This window comes from Pongo abelii, chromosome 13, assembly GCF_028885655.2.
Source record: "Pongo abelii isolate AG06213 chromosome 13, NHGRI_mPonAbe1-v2.0_pri, whole genome shotgun sequence".
NCBI lineage: Eukaryota > Metazoa > Chordata > Mammalia > Primates > Hominidae > Pongo > Pongo abelii.
The window spans coordinates 100,153,989-100,173,495 of record NC_071998.2 but is presented as its reverse complement, the minus strand read 5'-3'; the positions used below and the strand labels follow the sequence as shown (position 1 = coordinate 100,173,495).

At 37.3% G+C, this 19,507-nt stretch overlaps 1 protein-coding gene and 1 long non-coding RNA gene across 3 annotated transcripts in view; one reads left to right on the top strand and one right to left on the bottom strand.

Moving 5' to 3' along the window:
* Window positions 1-19,507, top strand: part of TMEM245 (transmembrane protein 245) — a 98,612-nt gene that overhangs the window by 34,237 nt on the left and 44,868 nt on the right. Inside the window, exons 6-8 of one of the 2 annotated variants that reach the window (XM_002820078.6) lie at window positions 631-800; window positions 7,026-7,130; window positions 14,547-14,629. In XM_002820078.6, the coding sequence (XP_002820124.6) occupies window positions 631-800; window positions 7,026-7,130; window positions 14,547-14,629 (358 nt within the window). The remainder of the gene's footprint in view (window positions 1-630; window positions 801-7,025; window positions 7,131-14,546; window positions 14,630-19,507) is intronic. The other variant, XM_024252091.3, reaches the window with a different exon arrangement.
* On the bottom strand, window positions 7,130-18,812 carry LOC129047985 (uncharacterized). Its single transcript, XR_008509937.2, has 3 exons — window positions 18,656-18,812; window positions 13,560-13,700; window positions 7,130-9,078 (listed from the first exon to the last, which is right to left on the bottom strand). It is a non-coding gene; the product is annotated as an uncharacterized LOC129047985 (long non-coding RNA).

The following is a 19,507-nucleotide window of genomic DNA, read 5'->3' as shown; positions in this document are numbered from 1 at the left end:
GTCCCCACTGAAGTTGCAGTGCACAGCCTTGGGCCATTTGTAGCAGCCCTGCTAGTACTCAGCTTGCTTCTCTGCTGAACCCTGGCATCTGTTCAGATGTTGAGAGCAGCATCAAATGGGGAAATAGGAACAACATTACTCTGCAGTGGTACAAAATCATGATGCATATGGAATACCTTATACTTTTCTGGTCACTAAATAACGAGCAACTAAGGAAAACAAGAACATTTGACAAGAACAGCTATAAAAGCCAAGGAGATGAGGAAATGTCAGGGGTTTGTATTATTTACCCAGGAAGGGGGAATATGCAAGGGGCCAGAATTGTAGTCACTGAAATCTTCACGATGAGAGTATCTTTTGTTTATATGGGCTGTGAAATAATCCCTGACTCTACAAGGATTCAGACTTCACGAAGAAGATAATGTATAGGCAGGTGGGGATGGTTTGAAAAGTTACTTGGTCCAATTCCATCAGTGTGGAGTACTTTGAGTCCCACCCTGCTTTTTAACATTGATCTTTTTAATACTAGCTTTGCTGTTTTAGAAAGATCGTGTGAAATTAAGGTACCTTTTCATGTTACAACTTGTTAATCTATGTTTTGTTTATATGTGTATTTTTTGTCTTTTTTAGTCTGGATACTCAAAAAGCTTGTCATTCACTTTGGAGTTGTGGATTTCCTAGAGAAACGCTACCATGTGTGGTGGGGTGTTATAGAAAGCTTCCTAAAGGAGCGGCAGGGAGCTCTCGCGCCTTGGCCCATTGTCGGGCTTGGAAAATTCTTGTTAAAAGTTGATAGCAAGGTATTGTATTTTAAGGACTTGGGCTGTCTTAATGGAGTTAATATATTTTGTGGTTTGAACTTTTCCATTCTATGGTGTTTATATTGTAACTGTTGATAACACGTTTAATATCTAATTCTATGATGAAAGTTTAATGTTTAAAATTATGGTTTACACAAGGATAAGATGGGTTTACTTTAAATAAGGCTTGTGTAAGTATTTTTTCCTCATAAAAATGGGAGAAATGGATTTTCTGATTCAATTCCCTCATTATATTAGGACCAAATTGAAATCCAGAGAGGTTAAGCAACTTGCCTAAAATTATGTAGCTAGGTAGTGGCTCAGTTTAGTGAATATTTTTGGAGTAATTACCATATGTCAGATACTGTATTAAGTCCTATGGAAAATCAGATGAATCATGGAAAACCAGATACAGAAGCCTTGTTTATTGGGGAAAGACAGCAGTTGATAAAAATTCAGAGATGGTGGTTAGATTTAGAGCCTTAGTGGTTAAAGAGCATGGACTATTAATCCATAAAGTTTCCTAACCTTTCTGTGCCTTGGTTTCCATACCAGTAAAATAGGTACAATAGCACCTACCTTGTAGAATGGTGGTAAGGGTTAAATGAGGTAATATGTGTAAAATCCCTAGATCATTGCCTGGTACACAGTAAGCTCTATGTAAGTATTAGGAATTTGTGTAGGAAAAGAGTGTGTGGGATACAGTGGCAGCACTGAGCAAGAAATGACTCGCTGTTCATAGGGTCATGAGAAAGGGAAGGTTAGCAGAGGAGGTGATACTGGAGCAAGTGTTGAAGCACAGGCGGGAGTTTCTTAGGTAGACATGGCCAGAAGGGCAAGCAGACGGAGCAGTGCAAAGGCATGGAGACACTAAGCCTACGAACATGCAGGTTATTTTATGTATTTTTAATTGTTGGATTCCCAACAAAGATGTGGTTATCATCATTTCAATCATTATATATCTTAAAGGAATACTACATTCTCTTGATTTTAAAACTTTGATGTGTTACAGTTTTTCCGTCCCTAGTTTTTCCTTTGTCTGGGACGGTTTCCTTCTCATGCTTTCCTTTTCTTTTCATACTATGGTTGCATTCTCTAATGATACTCCACTGTTCTTATCTTCTCTTTCTCACCTTACCCCCTATCCTTAAGCTCTGGCACTGGCTAAATAAGAAGGTAAATGAACACCCAGATGTTGGTTTTTACTATTGAATTCCGTAATGCCCCCGTATCGCCTTTTTCACTCTATGTTTCTGTCCATGTGTCAAACTAAGTTTTTGTTTTGAAAGTTTTAATTATAAGCTATGGAAGGTCGTGAAGCATGAATGCTATCACAGTATAATTTGGTGAAAAACTCAGCAAAGGTTGTCTAGGATATGGATGGTATCTCCTTGCTCAAGTGTTTGTAAGAAATTCTGTCTCATAGTCCTTTTGTCCCCTGTAAATGATTTTTATTCCTTTTCAGTTCCGTAAATGTGGCTCAGCCTGATATTCTGGTCTCCTTTGATGTGTGAAAACACATTAGGCAATAGTTATTGTAAGGGCAAGAGAGAACACTCTGTTTGATACTTTTTCTATAAAAGACACAGGAATTTTTTAAAAAGACAAATCTGTGAAATATTTGTATGGTTTCCTTGGCAGATAATTTTATATATTGTCTTTTTTTAATTAACTAGTATTTCAAAATTTATTTTTAACTTAGATTGTAGTCATGACCTGTGACATCGAATTTTGTGTTTTCTCCAAGGTGTGAGGTTGTGTCTATGGTAAATGCTTCACATGATTGGCATGGCATTATAATAGGCACACTTTTAATAACTTCAATAAAGGCTAATCCAGATATATTAGGAATGTTGTACCTCAACATATAGTCCACATATTGTAATGTTTAAATTAATTTTAATGAATTAAATAACCAGGCCTTGTGGCACACACTTGTAGTCCTAACTACCCAGGAGGCTGGGGCAGAAGGATTGTTTGAGCCCAGGAATTCAAGGTTGTAGTGAGCAATAATTGCACCAGTGCACTCCAGCCTGGGTGACAGCAAGACCCTGTTTCTTAAAAAAATAATAATTTGAATGAATCTCTAGGATAGCAAGAGATGACATCATTTATATATGTTGTGTTAAAACACAATAAAACTATGTCTTTTGTGGAAATATTATATCAGGGCTTAAGAAAGATGTAGTACTTCTTGAAAATAGATCAAAATGAGACTTTTGGATGGGTTAGGATTTCATTTTTTTCTGTTGAAATAGAGGAGAGGGGAGACTTGACAATGCCTAAAGTTTTAAACTTGAGTTGAAAAGAAGCATTGTGTAAAATAAACACTCCCACACTCTCACATGGTTGTGTATATCTCCATTCCCTATAAAACTAGTATGGGTAAGTGAGTTCAATCCTTGGCGAATGATGTGCAAATATACGTCACGTTTTAAAATTTTGACCAAAGAAGGTGGTTTCTAAAAAATTTTTATTTGTTTTAATTGTTTTTTAGAGACAGGGTCTTGCTCTGTTGCTCAGGCTGGAGTGCAGTGGCACAATGAAAGCTCACTGCAACTGTGAACTTGGGCTCAAGTGATGAAAGTAGGTGGTTTTGTACTTTTCTTCAATTTGTGTTATATTGAAATGAAATTGCCCTCAAGAGATGGGGGAAAGGAGAACTAAATTCATTGGATTAAATTTGATTTAACCTTCAGTGGACTAAATGAGCTAGATTACCTAATTTATGAGCCTAATTCATAACTGAATCATTGAGTTAATTTTAAAAGATCTCTAAGATCAAGTACCTTTTTTCTTTCCTTTGATGATTCCATATAACATAGTAAAGCATTGGTGTAAAGATAGAGTAACTGCTTGAGCTTTTGAGCAGGTATGTTCCAAGAAAGGACATACATAAGTGGAGAACTATTTTATTACATTACATCTCAAAGTCAGAAAATTGCAGCACTGGGTAATGTTGGTATGTAGAAATTTCAAGTGGAGTGAATTAGGAAACCAATTCAAGAGAAGAGAGGGTGAGAAAGCACACATGGGTTATTTGAAATGTAACCCATTTCTCAAGAGTTATTTATTTCTTTTCCTTTTTTTTTTTTTTGTAAAATTTGAGACAGGATCTCTCTCTCTCACCCAGGCTGGAGTGCAGTGACTTGATCTTGACTCACTACACAACCTCCACCTCCCAGGCTCAAGCAATCCTCCCACCTCAGCCTCCTAAGTAGCTGGGACCACAGGTGTGCACCACCATGCCTGCTGTTTGTTTTTTTTTTTTTGTATTTTTAGTAGAGATGGGGTTTTGCTATGTTGCCCAGGCTGATCTTGAACTCCTTAGCTCAAATGATCAGCCTGCCTCAGCCTCCTAAAGTGTTAGGATTATAGGCGTGAGCCACTGTACCTGGCCTTGTTTTATTTCTTAGTATTGATTATTTGCACTAAAACTCAAGTGGAATTTTGTTTAAAAACAAAGCAAAATGAAAAATCTATAGGCCCAGAATAATGAAAGAGAAGAAAAACTCAGTGGTGGAATACTTTCTTAATAGCTTGATAAATAAGGCCAGTTAGTGTAGAAGTTTTAGAGTATCTTGGTGTAACTATAAATTTACTGACATCTCTAAATTTAAAAAATGGATGCCCTTCATTCACATTTGAAACATTCGGAATGTCATTTTAAAATTATTTCTCTTCTCTTTTTTTGAAAAATAAACTTTAAAAATTAACTTCTCAGTCTTTCAGCATGGAAAGATTGGGGACATTTAGAGACTTGGTAATTCCCATACGAGGGCAGGGGGATTGGTTTCCTTTGCCCAAAGCAGAGCATGGGACAGGATCAGCCTCGTGAGATAGCACCTCTGGCCTTTGGTCCCCTTCTCCATTGCTTCCTCTCTTTATGTTTCTCTTCCTTTCTCTCCGAGTTGCTGTTTCTTTGTGAGTCTTTTTCTGTTCAGTCTTTCAGGGAGTTGGTTCATCTTTTCCTGCATCTAAGTTTTTATCCTCTTTGCTTTTTTTCCTCTTTTGGTCCTTAGTTTTATGTATCAGCTCCCCCTGCCCCCATTTTTTTTCGCTTGACCTTCTCTGTTTCCTTTTATTCTTGAATAAGTCTTAGTCTCTGTTTCTCTTTCCCACTCTTTCCTCTCTCTCACTGTCTCCCTTCTTGTCCTGTTCTCAGCTAACTTAACTGGCCACATGTGACGAAAACAACAACTTCTTAGCTTGTTTTTTGAGCATCTTAAATAATTTTGTTTATTTTAAATTTCAACGAGACATCCAACCCTCACTGTCATCCCTTGGATATACGTTTTTATTTAGGTGACTCTGTGAATTTTTTTCAACCTTTATGGCTTGTGATAGAAAAATTTTACCCTAACTTAAAACTAAAAAATTGGATATTGTAATGTCAATGTACCTAATATGTTTTTGAATATTCTATGTTTTATATGTTAAAAATACTCAAACATGTTTCTAAGTAGAATATCATTTACATTTAAAAATACATTTCAGGATATGACTTTTCTGAAAAAAAATAGAGGCTCTACATTATTTTTAGAAATTGTAGTTTGTGGATACAAGTATAGTCTTAATTCTGAAATTATTTTATTTATGCTTGCTTATTCAAACACATAGTAATTGAATGCTTACCACATGCCAAGCACTTAGATTTTGGAGATACAAAGAGGAGTGATACAAACCTAGCTCTTTCCTCAGGAAGCTGCCTTGATAACTAGTTTTCAATTGGTTTCTGATTGTGAAAGTTTTCAGTTTCATTGATTTTAGAATTTAACTTCAGAATATGACATCTGACCTTCCATATCTTAGAAGCCTGTTACTCCTTTTTTTTAGTCTCTGCATTGTCTTTGATGCTTTGGTAGCATGCAGTGAAAATTAACTCTTCTGTTTGAAGCTGTAATTGTCAAGATTAAAGATTAACTTTTTATCTTTGAGTTCACTTTAGCATTGATCTCTTAGTGACAGTGTCCTTGATGAAAAACAGATAAGAGGGGCACAAGCTTATAAACGTCAAGTGAAAGTAAATGCTGCAGAAGTCATGTTGTTTTTTTAACCAACATTCTTTGCTTTTGGATGTTTAATTCACTGGAGAGCATAAATCAGATCTAAATTAAGAATAACTTATTTAGCAATGCTGTTGCTCACCTTGGGGTTGAGCAGTGCATTGTGGTGTTTCAGCAGTTGTTAATCTAGTTAAATGTAGTTTTGAAATGTTAGATGGTAGCTTTGCATGAAAGGAATTCTAGCAATCTATCAAGTATATATTCTGAAAACACAAGTTGTTTAAAATGTAGGATTATTTGTGGTTGTGAAAGATGAGGGAAGTTATAGCAAGACAATGTCAGATAGCATTTAGGGAAAGCACAGTTTTAATTATTGATAAACAGCTACTACATTGATTATATCAATTATAGTCATGTCATAAAGCTTATGTTTTCAGAAGAATAGAAACTTCAAGTAGAATATCAGATTTTAAAAAGCATTTTATTATGTATTATGAAATGTTTCAAACATAAAAAGATGTAAAGACTATCTACCAACGACTTCCCCCTTAAAAAAACAAATTAACCTGAAGCCTGTTTTGTGCCCCTCCTTGATTGTGCATTCACCTCCCAACCCCTCGCTGCTTGGGCAACTGTTACCTTTGTTATTTATCATTGCCTTAACATTAGATTTTTTTATTACTGCTTTTGTAATTCTAATGATATCAAATGGAAAAAATATTTTGAATGCAACTCCTCTTTTAATTTGCTCCAATTTTATCTGTATTTTTTAGTCCATGCCTGTATTATAAGTATTATAAATACTATCTGTATTATACTTTTGCTAAAGTCGTGTGTATTTGTTAAACTGATGATACAGCTTCATAAGATTTTAGGTCAGCTAATGGATTGTCAATATTTTGTTTAGAATACTTACCAGGTTATAAATTACAATTTGAAACATAGATATCCGACAGTATGAGAATTTGAACATAGATATAGGTTATGTTGAAATCGACTGCCTTTTTCTTAGCTATGACAGTAATAAACTATATAACAACAGCAATAATGAGTACTGTGAAGTTTTTAAACTTGCTTAAAGCTTTTATTGCTTTAATTATTATGCCAATAATTTGCTTTCCATGTTGAAGATCCTGTTTTGTCTTTATGACAATTGAGTATATGTATTTTTAAAGTTCTACTTTAAAGATAAGTAATTCTCTTTTTCATGTTTGTGCAGATGATCATCTGGTTGGAGAAGATGTTAGATAAAATAATTAGCATTTTCATCATATTTTTGTTAGTGATAGGAACTCTTCTTTTAGCCCTACTCCTGACTGCAAAGGTAGAGTACAGTGATTATTATTCTCATTAATAAACCCTTAATTGTTAGAATTGTAGTCTGGATAAAAAGCTAGCAGAAGCAGCATGGAAAATGTTAACTTGACTTAAAAGTATGTACAATAGCTAAAGGATTTATGATTTGTATATTACTAATTTTGCCATGAATTTGCCTAGTATATTTTCTTTTCAGACCTCTTTTACATGCATTTTTATTTTATCAAAACCCTTGGGAGTAAATACGAATGAAAAAAGTGAGATAATGAACAAGTGGCACTTTTTTTTTTTTTAATTTAATAGGAGAATTGGGATCTGGTCTCATGAATTCTAATCTAGTTAGTATTCTTCACTAGATCAGAATTTGCTGATTAGCACCTTCCATCCTTGTCTCATTGATCCTTCTGCTGATATATACCATAGCACCTTTATTTCTCGCTTGCCAGGTCCTTCCAGCTTACATTTCCTTTCCCCATTTTCATCTCATCAAAGAAAATTATTCTCTAAAGCACACCTAAAATGTTATCTTTATAGTGATATCGCTTACTATTTTTTTTAGGCTTATCAAGTCTGACAAGAGTTCACCCCCCACTTTTATAGTACATTTTAATCTTTATTTTATCTGAACCGTATTGAACTCCACAACCCAGATTTTGGTATGTTGTTTTCAAGGAGTTGGTGAAGCTTATGTGAAATCATGGATACAAAATTTTTTTTATTCCTTTCGTTCCCATAGAGACATGTTGGTAACTATAATTGATAATCTAATTAACCAATTTGCTAAAGAACTGCATTATTTCTTAAGTGGCATCTCTGCTTGGAAGTCCTATTCTTAGTCTCAGCTTCAGTACACCCTCAAGCTATCTTATTTGCTTCTAAAAACCTCCTCTTCTAGTATTTCTGTTTCAGTCTTTGTATAGTTCCTATCTGTTCTTTGGATATTAATTATGTATAGTCACGTATATATACTGTGCAGACTTATTTAGAGGCTTTGTTTTTGTCATATTTTGCTTAAACCTGCTACTGTGCAATCTTACATTCCAGTTCTTTCATTAGAGAAAGCTTTCATTAGTATGGTCTTTTTTTTTCCTTTCTCCTCTCTTCTACACTTCTATTCTACTTTTCCTTCTTTGTCCCTTTGCATAGCATCTTTTGCCTAGTCATCTCAGTTTTATCTTTTAAGTCCTTTTTGTTTGTTCATCCCCTGCTTCAGTGAGCTTTTGCTTCTCTGAACTTTGATAACAAGTATTACTGAACCATTTATTTCTGGGTGTAGAATTCATCCAAACTGAGCTTTTGAAGGAACCTTATTGGTTATCTAATTCATTCTCCCGGCCAGTACAGCTGTCATTCTCTGAAACATCCATGACAGTATCTACTTGAATGTTTAACGGACATCTCAAATATAACGTCAGAGACTGAATTCCAGACCTTCCTCCACTTGTCTGTTCTTCTCATGGTCTTCAGTGACAACTCCATTCTTCTGCTTGCTCAAATGGAAAGTCTCAGGATCATCTTTGACTATGTCTTTGTTTTGTATCCACATCCAGTTTGCCAGAAAATCCTTTTTGGCTCCACTTTACTAATATGTCCTGGGATAATAGCAGGGTGAGGAAGTCAGGTAATTCCTTTCCACAGAAATCAAGAATAAAACAGCATGAAATTATTAAAAACACCATTTAAAAGCATTAGAAAATGACCAGGTAGGCAACTAGGAGATCTTTCGTTGATGAAAAGCTGCTGCTGTAGCTGGTAAAAACAGGTACTTTTTCTTTACAGGTAAAAACAGGTGGCATTCTTGCATGGGCAGTAAAACCTGCAGCTTTTCTTGAAGGAAGTATTCTTCAGTGCACAGATGTGTTTAGGTTTAATGTAGCTTAATTTGTCTATTTTTGCCTTTGTTGCCTGTGCTTTTGGTGTCAAGTCCAATTGGAGATGAGCAGAGCCTCAGACACCTGTGGGACAATATCAAACATTCTAGCAGACATGTAATAGGCATCCCAGAAGATGAGAAGAGGAAGAGAAAAAGGTAGAAAAAATTATTTGAAGAAATACTGCTAAAAACTTTCCCATGTTTGGTGAAAAACATTAACAGATCCAAGAAGTTCAACAGACCTTCAGTAGAATAAGCATACACAAACACAAAACCATGCCTAGCTACATCATAGTCAAACTGCCGAAAGACAAAGATAAAAAGAAAATCTGGAAGGAAGCAAGAGAAAAATTACACATCACAAACAGGGGAACAATGCAGTTAGTGACTTAATTCTCTTAATAAACAGCAAAGACTAAAAGACATTGGAGTGACATATTTAAAGTCATAGGGAGAAATCTCTGTCAAACAATACTTTTATAGTCAGTGAAACTGTTCTTTCAAAGTAAAGGCAAAATGAAAACATTTCTAGATAAACAGATACTGAATTTGTTGATAGCAGACCTGCACTTATATGGAATGCTAACAGAATTCCTTCGGGGTGAAGATAAATGACTCCAGAAATAATCTGGATCCAAAGAAAGGAATGAAAGCACTTGGAAAATATGTGGGTTATATTTTCTCCTGTCTTCTTTTAATTTATTTAAACAAATATGACTATTTAAAGAAAAATAGAAACACTGTTGTGGCCTTTATAACATATATAGATGAGCTATGTATATATAAAACCATAGCACAAAGAAGAGGGCTGGCAAGTGGAACTGTACTGGTATGAAATTCTTAAAATATTTTCCTGGATATAAGTTAATATTAAGTTGAAGTAGATTATGATAAATTAAAAGATGAGATAAGATTTAGATAAGTTAAACAGCAGGCAATAAATAGCCTAAAGATTAGGGGAACTAAAATGGTATACTAAAATTTGCTGAACACAAAAGGCAGTGCAGGAAGAACAGAGGACCAATAGAGACGGGACAAATAGAAAGCAAGTAGCAAAATGGCAGACCTAACCCTGGTCATGACAATACTTAGGTTACATGAGAAGCAACTAAACAGTCAAAAAGCAGATATTGTCAGACTGAATATAAAAAGCAAGTTCCAACTTGCTTTTGGTATCTGTTAGAGACACACTTTAAATTCAAAGTCACAGGAAGGTTGATAGTAAAAATATTAAAAAACATACACTGTGCAAACTGTCCACAGAAAATATGTGCAGTTGATTATATATTATCAGACAAAATAGATTGTCAAAAAGAAATATTGCTAGAGGCAAATTAAGGACTTTTCATATGGATAAGAGTTAATATTGCCATAAGATAACAGTTATAAATGTATATGCTCCCAACAGCGGAGCTCTAAAGTACATGAAATCAAACATTCAGAATTAAAAGGAGAAATAAACAAATCTATGATTATAGTTCAGGATTCAATACTCCTTGCAATAATTGAGGGAATAAGTAGTTAGAAAATAATAAGGGTATTTAGAAGCCTTTTAAAACCCTGTCAGTCGGCTGGGTGTGGTGGCTTATGCCTGTAATCCCAGGACTTTGGGAAGATGAGGCAGGTGGATCCCTTGACTCCAGGAGTTTTAAGACCAACCTAGGCAACATGACAAAACCCCATCTCTACAAAGAATAGAAAAAACTAGTTGGGCATGGTGACTTAAGCCTGTAGTCCCAGCTACTTGAGAGGCTGAGGTGGGAGGATTGCTTGATCCCGGGAGGTTGAGGCTGCAGTGAGCTGTGATCGTGCCACTGCATGTCAGCCTGGGTGACAGAGCAAGACTTTGTCTCAAAAGAAAACAAAAACGAAACACACTAAAAAACGCGGTCAGTCAACTTGACCTAATTAACAATTAGAAATTATATTCTTTTCAAGAAAACATGGAATACTCACCAAAATAAACAATATGTTCAATAAATTTGGAAGTGTTAGGCAAGGCACAGTGGTGCACACCTGTAATCTCAGCTACCTGGCAGGCTGAGGCAGGAGGATTGCTTGAGCCCAGGAGTTTGAGACCAGCCTGGGCAACATAAGGAGACCCCGGCTCTACAAAAACAATTTAAAAAATTAGCTGGGCATCGTGGTGCATTCCTGTAGTCCCAGCTACTTAGGAGGCTGAGGTGGGAAGATTGCTTGAGCCTTGGAGGTAGAGGCTGTAGTGAGCCATGATTGCGCCACTGCACTCCAGGCTGGGTGACAGAGCGAGATCACTGTCTCAAACAAACAAAAAAAGCATTTCCTGACACAGAATTAAATTAAAAATCAGTAACAGAAATTTAGGAAATGTCCAAATATTTAGAAATTAAGCAACATACTTCTTTTTTTTGGGGGGGGTGGTGTATATAGCATTAGTTAAAGCCTTTAATAATTTTAAAATAAGAACTTTAACTTTTTTTTATTATACTTTAAGTTCCAGGGTACATGTGCACAACGTGCAGGTTTGTTACATACGTATACATGTGCCATGTTGGTGTGCTGCACCCATTAACTCGTCATTTACATTAGGTATAGCTCCTAATGCTATCCCTCCCCCCTCCCCCCACCCCACAACAGGTCCCGGTGTGTGATGTTCCCCTTCCTGTGTCCATGTGTTCTCATTGTTCAGTTCCCATCTATGAGTGAGAATATACGGTGTTTGGTTTTTTGTCCTTGTGATAGTTTGCTGAGAATGATGGTTTCCAGCTTCATCCATGTCCCTACAAAGGACATGAACGCACCCTTTTTTATGGCTGCATAGTATTCCATGGTGTATATGTGCCACATTTTCTTAATCCAGTCTATCATTGTTGGACATTTGGGTTGGTTTCAAGTCTTTTAAGCAACATACTTCTAAACCTGTGAATCGAATAAATTTCAAAGGAAATTAGAAGATTTTAAAATGGAAGAAAATGAAGCCACTGCGTATCAGAATTTGTGGGATGCAGCTGAAGCAGTGTCTTGTTGGAAGTTTATGTCGTTAAATGCTTATATTTGAAAAAGGAAAATCAGTGACCTAAGTTTACACCTTCAGAAGCTAGCAAATAATAGCAAATTAAATCCAAAGTAAATGAAAGGAAGGAAATAATAAGGATCAGGTGCAAATCAAGGAAATTTGAAAAGGAGAAACAATAGTAAAAATATTAATAAACTCAAAAGCTGGTTCTTTGAAAAACGTCAATAAAATTGACAAATTTTTAGCCAGACTGATGAAGAAAAAAGGAAAGAAGATACAAATTACCAATATCAAGTACAAAAGAGGAAACATCTCTGCATATCTCATGGATCTTAAAAGGATAAGGGAATATTGTGAACAACTTTATGCCATCAAGTTTGATAACATTAAATGGAGAAATTCCTTGTAGAGAAGAAATGGAACAGACTCAAGAAGAAATAGAAAAATTGTAGCCCACTATGAGGACAAGAAATTGAATTAGTGTTTGAAAATCTTCCTACCAAGAAGCGCTCAGGCCCAGATGATCTCACTGATGAGTTTTATCAAACATGTAGTGAAGAAATACTGCCTGTTCTACACAATGTTGTTCAGTTAGCAAAGAAGTAACACTTGTCAGCTCATTTTATGAGGCTAGTATTGCCCAGATACCAAAGTCAAAGGCATTCACAGAAGGCAAACTGCAGACCAGTATCCCTTATAAATAGACAAAAAAATTCTTAACAAAACATTAACAGATTAAATCCTGCAGTATGTAAAAAGGAAAATATATCTATGTGAGGTTTATTTCGGGAATGTAAAACCCGTTTAACATCCAACAGTTGGTTAATGTAAGATAGGTCTCAAATCCAGTCATTTCTTTTTCAGTACCGCTACTGCCCTGCTCAAAGTTATCCCCATTCTCTCTTGAATTGTTCCTTAGCCTCATTTAGTCTGTTTTCAACACAGCGTCCAAACTTACTTTAAACATCTAAGTAAGATTATGTCCCTTAGCTTACAGCCCTCTCTTTTTCCATATCCCACAAAATGCTAGCCTAAGTCTTCACAAGAACGTGTCAGGCCTTATTCATTCTGGCTGTTCTTTAGGCGTTGCACCTGAGTTGATTATCTCCTCATTGTGTCTGAAATCAGTTTGTTTTCCCCGTCTTGGTGCAGTTTGTATTTTGTGTTCTTCCTACTTTTCTGGGGCCTGATAGAATTGGAAGTGGTATCACTTGATGGCTTAGGTGGCTGTGTATCTTTGTTAGGATATCTAGACTCTGTTCTGTTCTGGGTTGGTATGTGACTTGCCCTAGTGATTTTGCTACTTGGTTAATCTCATTCCCATGCCCATGGAAAAATACCGTCAGTCTTTGTACCGTCTCACTCAATTCCTTGCATACTGTGGAACTTTCACTGCAGAAAGGGATAGAGATGAGGGGTGGGTGTGGGTGGGGGACTTTGATCTCTTTCCTCTGATTTATCCTTTTCTCCCTCATTACACTTTCTTTACCTCTGTCATCAGAAAAGGATAAGGATGTGGCTTCTTTTCTCCCTGTTACCGGTGAATCATAATATATTTGTCAGCTCACCTGTGTGGCTCCTGGGTGATGGGGTCAGTTTAGGAGTGAGCTGTTATGCCTCTCTGTTGTGCTCCAGAATGTTTTGTTTCTTTACCTGATGGCTGAGTTCCAAATTGTATCAGATTATGTTTCTTTCCTTGTTTGGATGTCCTGGGTGAAAAAAATTTTTTTCAACTGGTTAATTCCCATTTTATCCCCCTCATTTTGTTGGTTATTGAGCAAGGTAAATTCAGAGGTGCAGCTTCTGTTGGCTTTTTTTACTCAGAAACCTTACTTAGTTGCGGCTTACTTACAGTGGCTCACACCTGTAATCCTAGCACTTTGGGAGGCCAAGGTGGGTAGATCCCTTGAGGTCAGGAGTTCAAGACCAGCCTGGCCAACATGGCAAAACCTTTTTTCTACTAAAATTAGACAGGCGTGGTTGTGAGTGCCTGTAATCCCAGCTACTCAGGAGACTGAGGCACAAGAATCGCTTGAACCTGGGGGGTGGAGGTTATATCGAGCTGAGATTGCGCCACTGCACTCCAGCAAGCCTGGGTGACAGAGTGAGAACCTGGCTAAAAAAAAAAAAAAAAAAAAAAAACAAAAACCTTAGTTCCTTATTTGCCTGTTTGTCTCACACTGCATGATGAACCTGTTAGCTCACAAAGTGCTGGTATTGCTTACATAGATATACAAACACATTTATACGATATATTCATGCAAATGAAATGTATGTACATAATTGTGTCAAGTATTTGAACATATCTATTTATGTATTTTTTTCTTAAGTAATGTGTTGAACAGGGAGCTAGCATGTACTTTCTATTTCCCATAGTGCGTATGATTAGATATAATGTATAGTAGCTTTGCAGTGCATGTTTCTAAATTAATTAAAGCAAAGATGTATATTTATTTGGCTCTCAAAGCATTGTTCCAGTAATAGAGTAGAAAAATAAATGTTAAATTGGGTTTATTTTTTACTGAGATTCTTTTCTTTCTTTATCTGTAATACAGGTACATCAAGAGAGTGTACACATGATTGAAGTCACAAGTAATTTGATTAATGAAACTCTAGCAAATCACCCTGAGTGGGCAAAGTAAGAATATTGTTTTGAAAAAGAAGATAGATGAATGACCTAGTTTCACATCTGTTTGCACGAAGTGACCTTCATTGATGCAGCTGCATTGGAAGATAAAAGATAGGGTTTGCCAGAGCTTTGATAAATATTGTCATTTTTGAAGAAGAATGGCATGTAATACAGAGGGTGGGAGGAAAGTGCTTAGGATTTTAGGTAAAATTCATGGTAAATGATACTTTATGTTTTATAATTGAGGTTTACAGCATGTTTATAATTTACAAAGCACTTCATCTGTCTTATGTCATTTGTTCCTCACAGTGACTGTGTGAGATAGATTGAAGAAACTATCCCCATTTTACACATGAGGAAACAAGATCAAAGGTTAAGGAACTTGAGATAATAATCCCCCAGTGGCAGAGTCATTTATAACCACTGCTGCTGATCAACTGAAGGAAAGTTTCCACTATAACATGGAAACTGTAACTCCTCAACTTTCTATATAATTTTTAAATTTATGTTATTTATTTATTTATTTTTAAGAAATGAGGTCTCACCATGTTGTCCAGGCTGATCTTGAACTCCTGGGCTCAAGCAGTTCTCCTGCTTTAGCCTCTGGAGTAGCTGAGACTACAGGTGTACACCACCATGCCCAGTTTTATAATTATTGACATATTCCCATGTTGTATTATTTTTGAGGAAAGATAGGCGAACTATGGCCCAGGGCCAAATTCAGCCACCTCCTTTTGTGTTGGGGACCAGCCTCAACACCACCCGTAGGGTACCTGAAGTCCAGTGGCAACAAAGGAATGAGAAGAGACAGGTTAAGAGTTCATAAAGGTGGGAGTCGGGGCCAGTTGCATAATGGAGGCTGCGAAAGGCGCCGAGCTCTGGTCTCCACACTATTTATTGAGTATAATCACTTAGATCTAAAAAGCACACGTTCAGGGTGAAAACAGTGAAAGGAAGGCAGTACATCATAGGTGTAATCTATAGCAATAGCGGTTTAAATGAATCTCCTTTGTGCTCAAACAGCATATCTTTAACTTATTGGAGAGTAGCTAGTGGGAGCGGGCTTAACTAGGAGCCTGCACGTCTGTCCACATGCCAGTGTTTCAAAGGAGTGTCTTTCTCCTTGAACGCAGTGTTTACAGATAAGAGAGCAGGTCTCGCTCTGAGTATGGGAGCATGATGGCAATTTGGAGGCTTTCCTACTCAGAGGCCTCTTGTGGTTTTCCACAACTTACTGTCCCATATTTTTGTGGCCAGTTTATACAGGCACCCTACAAGCCGTTTTCCCAACACTTTGGTAAATGAAGTTTTAGTGGAACATACCTGTGTCTACTCATTTACATATTTTCTCTGGCTGTTTTGGAGTTTCAAGGACAAACAGAATTGAGTAGCTGTGGCAGAGATTATATGTTCTGCAGAGCCTAAAATACTTACTCTCTAGTCCTTTACAGAAAAATTTGCCAACTTCTGTTTTATAGGATCTCTGTGTACGTGTTTAAATTTGGCTTCTGGAAGAAGGGTTTTCAGTTTTTGTGGGGGATGTTCAGCAGAGTTGTGTTATCTACCTAACAACTTGATGACACATTGTATGACCTGACTTTTATTAACCTCAAGACAGTCATAAGTCAGGAAATATTCTGCCAGTTTTAGGCTTATAAGTTGAGATTTAACTTGATTTTTTTCCTTTGCCTCTACTTTATTCTTTTATATAAAACCTGCCTAGGACATTACTTGAACTTGATTTAGAATAATATTTGATTTGATTTTTTTTTTTTTTTTTGAGACAGGGTCTTGCTCTGTCACCCAGGCTGGATTAAAGTGGCACCATCATGTCTCACTGCAGGCTTGATCTCCTGGGCTCAATCATTCTTCCCACTTTAGTCACCTGAGTAGCTGGGACTATAGGCATGAGCCACTATACTCAGCTAATTTTTATATCTTTTGTAGGAGTTTCACCATGTTGCCTAGGCTGGTCTTGAACACCTGGGCTCAAGTGATCTTCCCTCCTCAGCCTCCCAAAGTGCTGGGATTACAGGCATGAGCCACTGTGCCTGGCCTATTTGAATCTTCGTAAAAGAAGTATATTTCTTTTGAAATATAAATTGTGGTATATTTATGCAGTGGAATATTATGCAGCATTAAAAAAAAATGGACTAATGATACATGTACCAACATGGATGACTCTCAAAATAAGTATGTTGGCCAGGTGCGGTGGGTGGCTCACGCCTGTAATCCCAGCACTTTGGGAGGCCGAGGCAGGCGGATTACCTGAGGTCAGGAGTTTGAGACCAGCCTGGCTAACATGGTGAAACTCCATCTCTACTAAAAATACAAAAACGAACTGGGTGTGTGGCACACACCTGTAATCCCAGCTACTTGGGAGGCTGAGGCACGTGAATTGCTTGAACTCGGGAGACAGAGGTTGCAGTGAGCCAAGATTGCACCACTGCACTCCGGCCTGGGTGATAGAGTAAGACTCTGTCTCAAAAAAACAACAACAAAAAAGTATGCTGAGTGAAAAAATTCAGACAAAAAGCCCAAATGGTACGATTTCATTTATTTAAAGTTCTAGGAAATACAGACTAATCTGTAGTGACAGTAAGATTAATGGTTGCCTGTGGATTGGGGTGGAGCTCTAGGGAAGACATACATATAGGTGCAAGGAAATTTTTAGGAGTGATAGATATGTTTATTATTTTGATTAAGGATATAAGTAGAGAAGTAGAATCATCAGATTTCATTCTAGAACAGGCTTTTCAGCTGCTTTGTAGAGAAAAGATTGAAGGTATACAAGATGTAAACCTTTGAGACAAAAGCTTCTAGAGTAAACCGGATGAGAAGTGACAAAGCCCTGAACAAGCCCTGAACTGTAGACAGTTTCACTGGAGGTGAACAGGAGGGACAGATTTATAAGGTCTTAAGGGGGTTAGTTGGTGATTAATTGGATATAGGAGAAAGAAATCTAGCATGACTCATGTTTCTAGCTTTGGAAATTAGTGAGTGATGGTGGATTCACCAAGACAGGAAATAGAAGAGCAGATTTGGTAGGGAAACTAATTCACCTGTTTACCTGTTGAGTTTGAGGTGACTATTGTAAGTAGAGGCATCCAGTAGGCTGTTGACTATGTAGGTATGCGGTTCAGGAGAGATGGGGTGAAGTTAAAAAATGGGCAGTTGCTGTGTAAGTCCAGGAATCAGATGAGAGGTCTGGGTTGGATCTTGAGTTTTGAGAAGGATCAGCATAAAGAATGTATTTAAGGTACAGAGAGGATGTCTGGAGGTGCGCCTTGTGGATATCTTAAGCCTTTAAGGGTGAGCAAAAAACAATAGGTTGACAAAGGAAAATGAGAATGGGCTATGAGAAAGGTAAGAAGAAAACCAAGGAAAGAGAACATTTTGAGAAAGTAGTAGTGGTCAGCAATGTCGAATTGCTGCAGAAATTTTCTAAGAGTGAAATTGGATTTAGCAACTGCAAGAACAGTTCATTTAATTGGTGTAGCAGAAGCCCATTAGATTGCAGTGTGTTGAGAAATTATTGGGAACGAGGAAGTAGAGAATGCAGGTATAGACTGCTCTTTCCCAAGTTTGCCTATGGAACGTAGCTGGGAAGGAGGTATAGAGCAGTTTTGTTTAATTTTTTAAGGTGGAGAAGCCTTGTTTGTATGCTCCAGGGAAAGAACTGGTAGAGTGGAAGGGGTTGTAAATATTAGGAGAGAGATAATTCTTAGTGCATTTCTCTGAGGATGAAGCATGAGATGAATCCATGGCACAAATGGAACAGCTGGGGAAAGCAGGTGAGAATGGGTATGGATATAAATACTGTGAGTTCAGTGGAGCGGGGAGGGTGGGAAATTAGGGGCCATATATCTTTGAAGTAAGAAGTGAGGTCTTCTGTCCTCTGGCTCTTTGGATATAATACATTTTAAAAGGGTGGGAAAAAGTAGGAACCAACATGTATCAGGTATGGGATTTTAGGAAGAAGCCATCTGGGATCTAGGCAAGTGGATAGAGCCTTTCATGGGATGATAGACCTACCAAATGTTGTCCTCTAGGGCTCAGCCTCAGCCTTCACATCCAGAGGGCTCCTTTTCTTTGGGTCATTCTTCTGTACTGGAAGTCAATGCAGAGCCCTTCTGTACTGGTTTTGAATAGTAGCAGCATTCTCTCTGCAACTGTGTCAAAGGCAGACAATCTGAGCAGCCCCAGATCAGGTAGTAGAAGAAAGGTTTTCTTGTCTTTTGTTTGAAATTTTGAAGTAATAATTATAGATTCACAGGGAGTTGCAAAAACATATACAGGGAAGACCCATATACTCTTCACCCCACCCCCTCCAGTATTGTCATCTTGCATAACTACAGTACAATAAAACCAGGAAATTGGCATCGCTATGATACACTGACCTTCAGATGTCATCCTCTATGTAGCTTCATGTCAGCTGTCAACACACTCAGTACATAACTGTTGCATTGCAGGCTTCCTCGTGCCACCCCTTAACAGCCACACCCACCCTCTACCCTCTCCTTCAAGATTTCCCTAACTCTTAGCAACCACTAATCAGTTCTCCATAGCTATAAAATCATTTTGAGAATAATACGTAAATCCAGTCATGGAGCATGCAGCCTTTTGAGATTCGCTTTTTGTTACTTAGCATAATTCTCTTGAAGCTCATCCAAGATGTTGTGTGTATCAGTTTGTTCTTTTTTATTGCTGAGTAATGTTCCATTTAGGAAGCTTTTTTGTTTTTGTTTTTGTTTTGACACAGAGTCTCACTCTTACCCAGGCTGGAGTGCAGTGGTGTGATCTCGGCTCACTGCAACCTTCACCTCCTGGGTTCAAGCGATTCCTGTGCCTCCCTAGTAGCCAGAATTACTGTCATGTACGCACTAC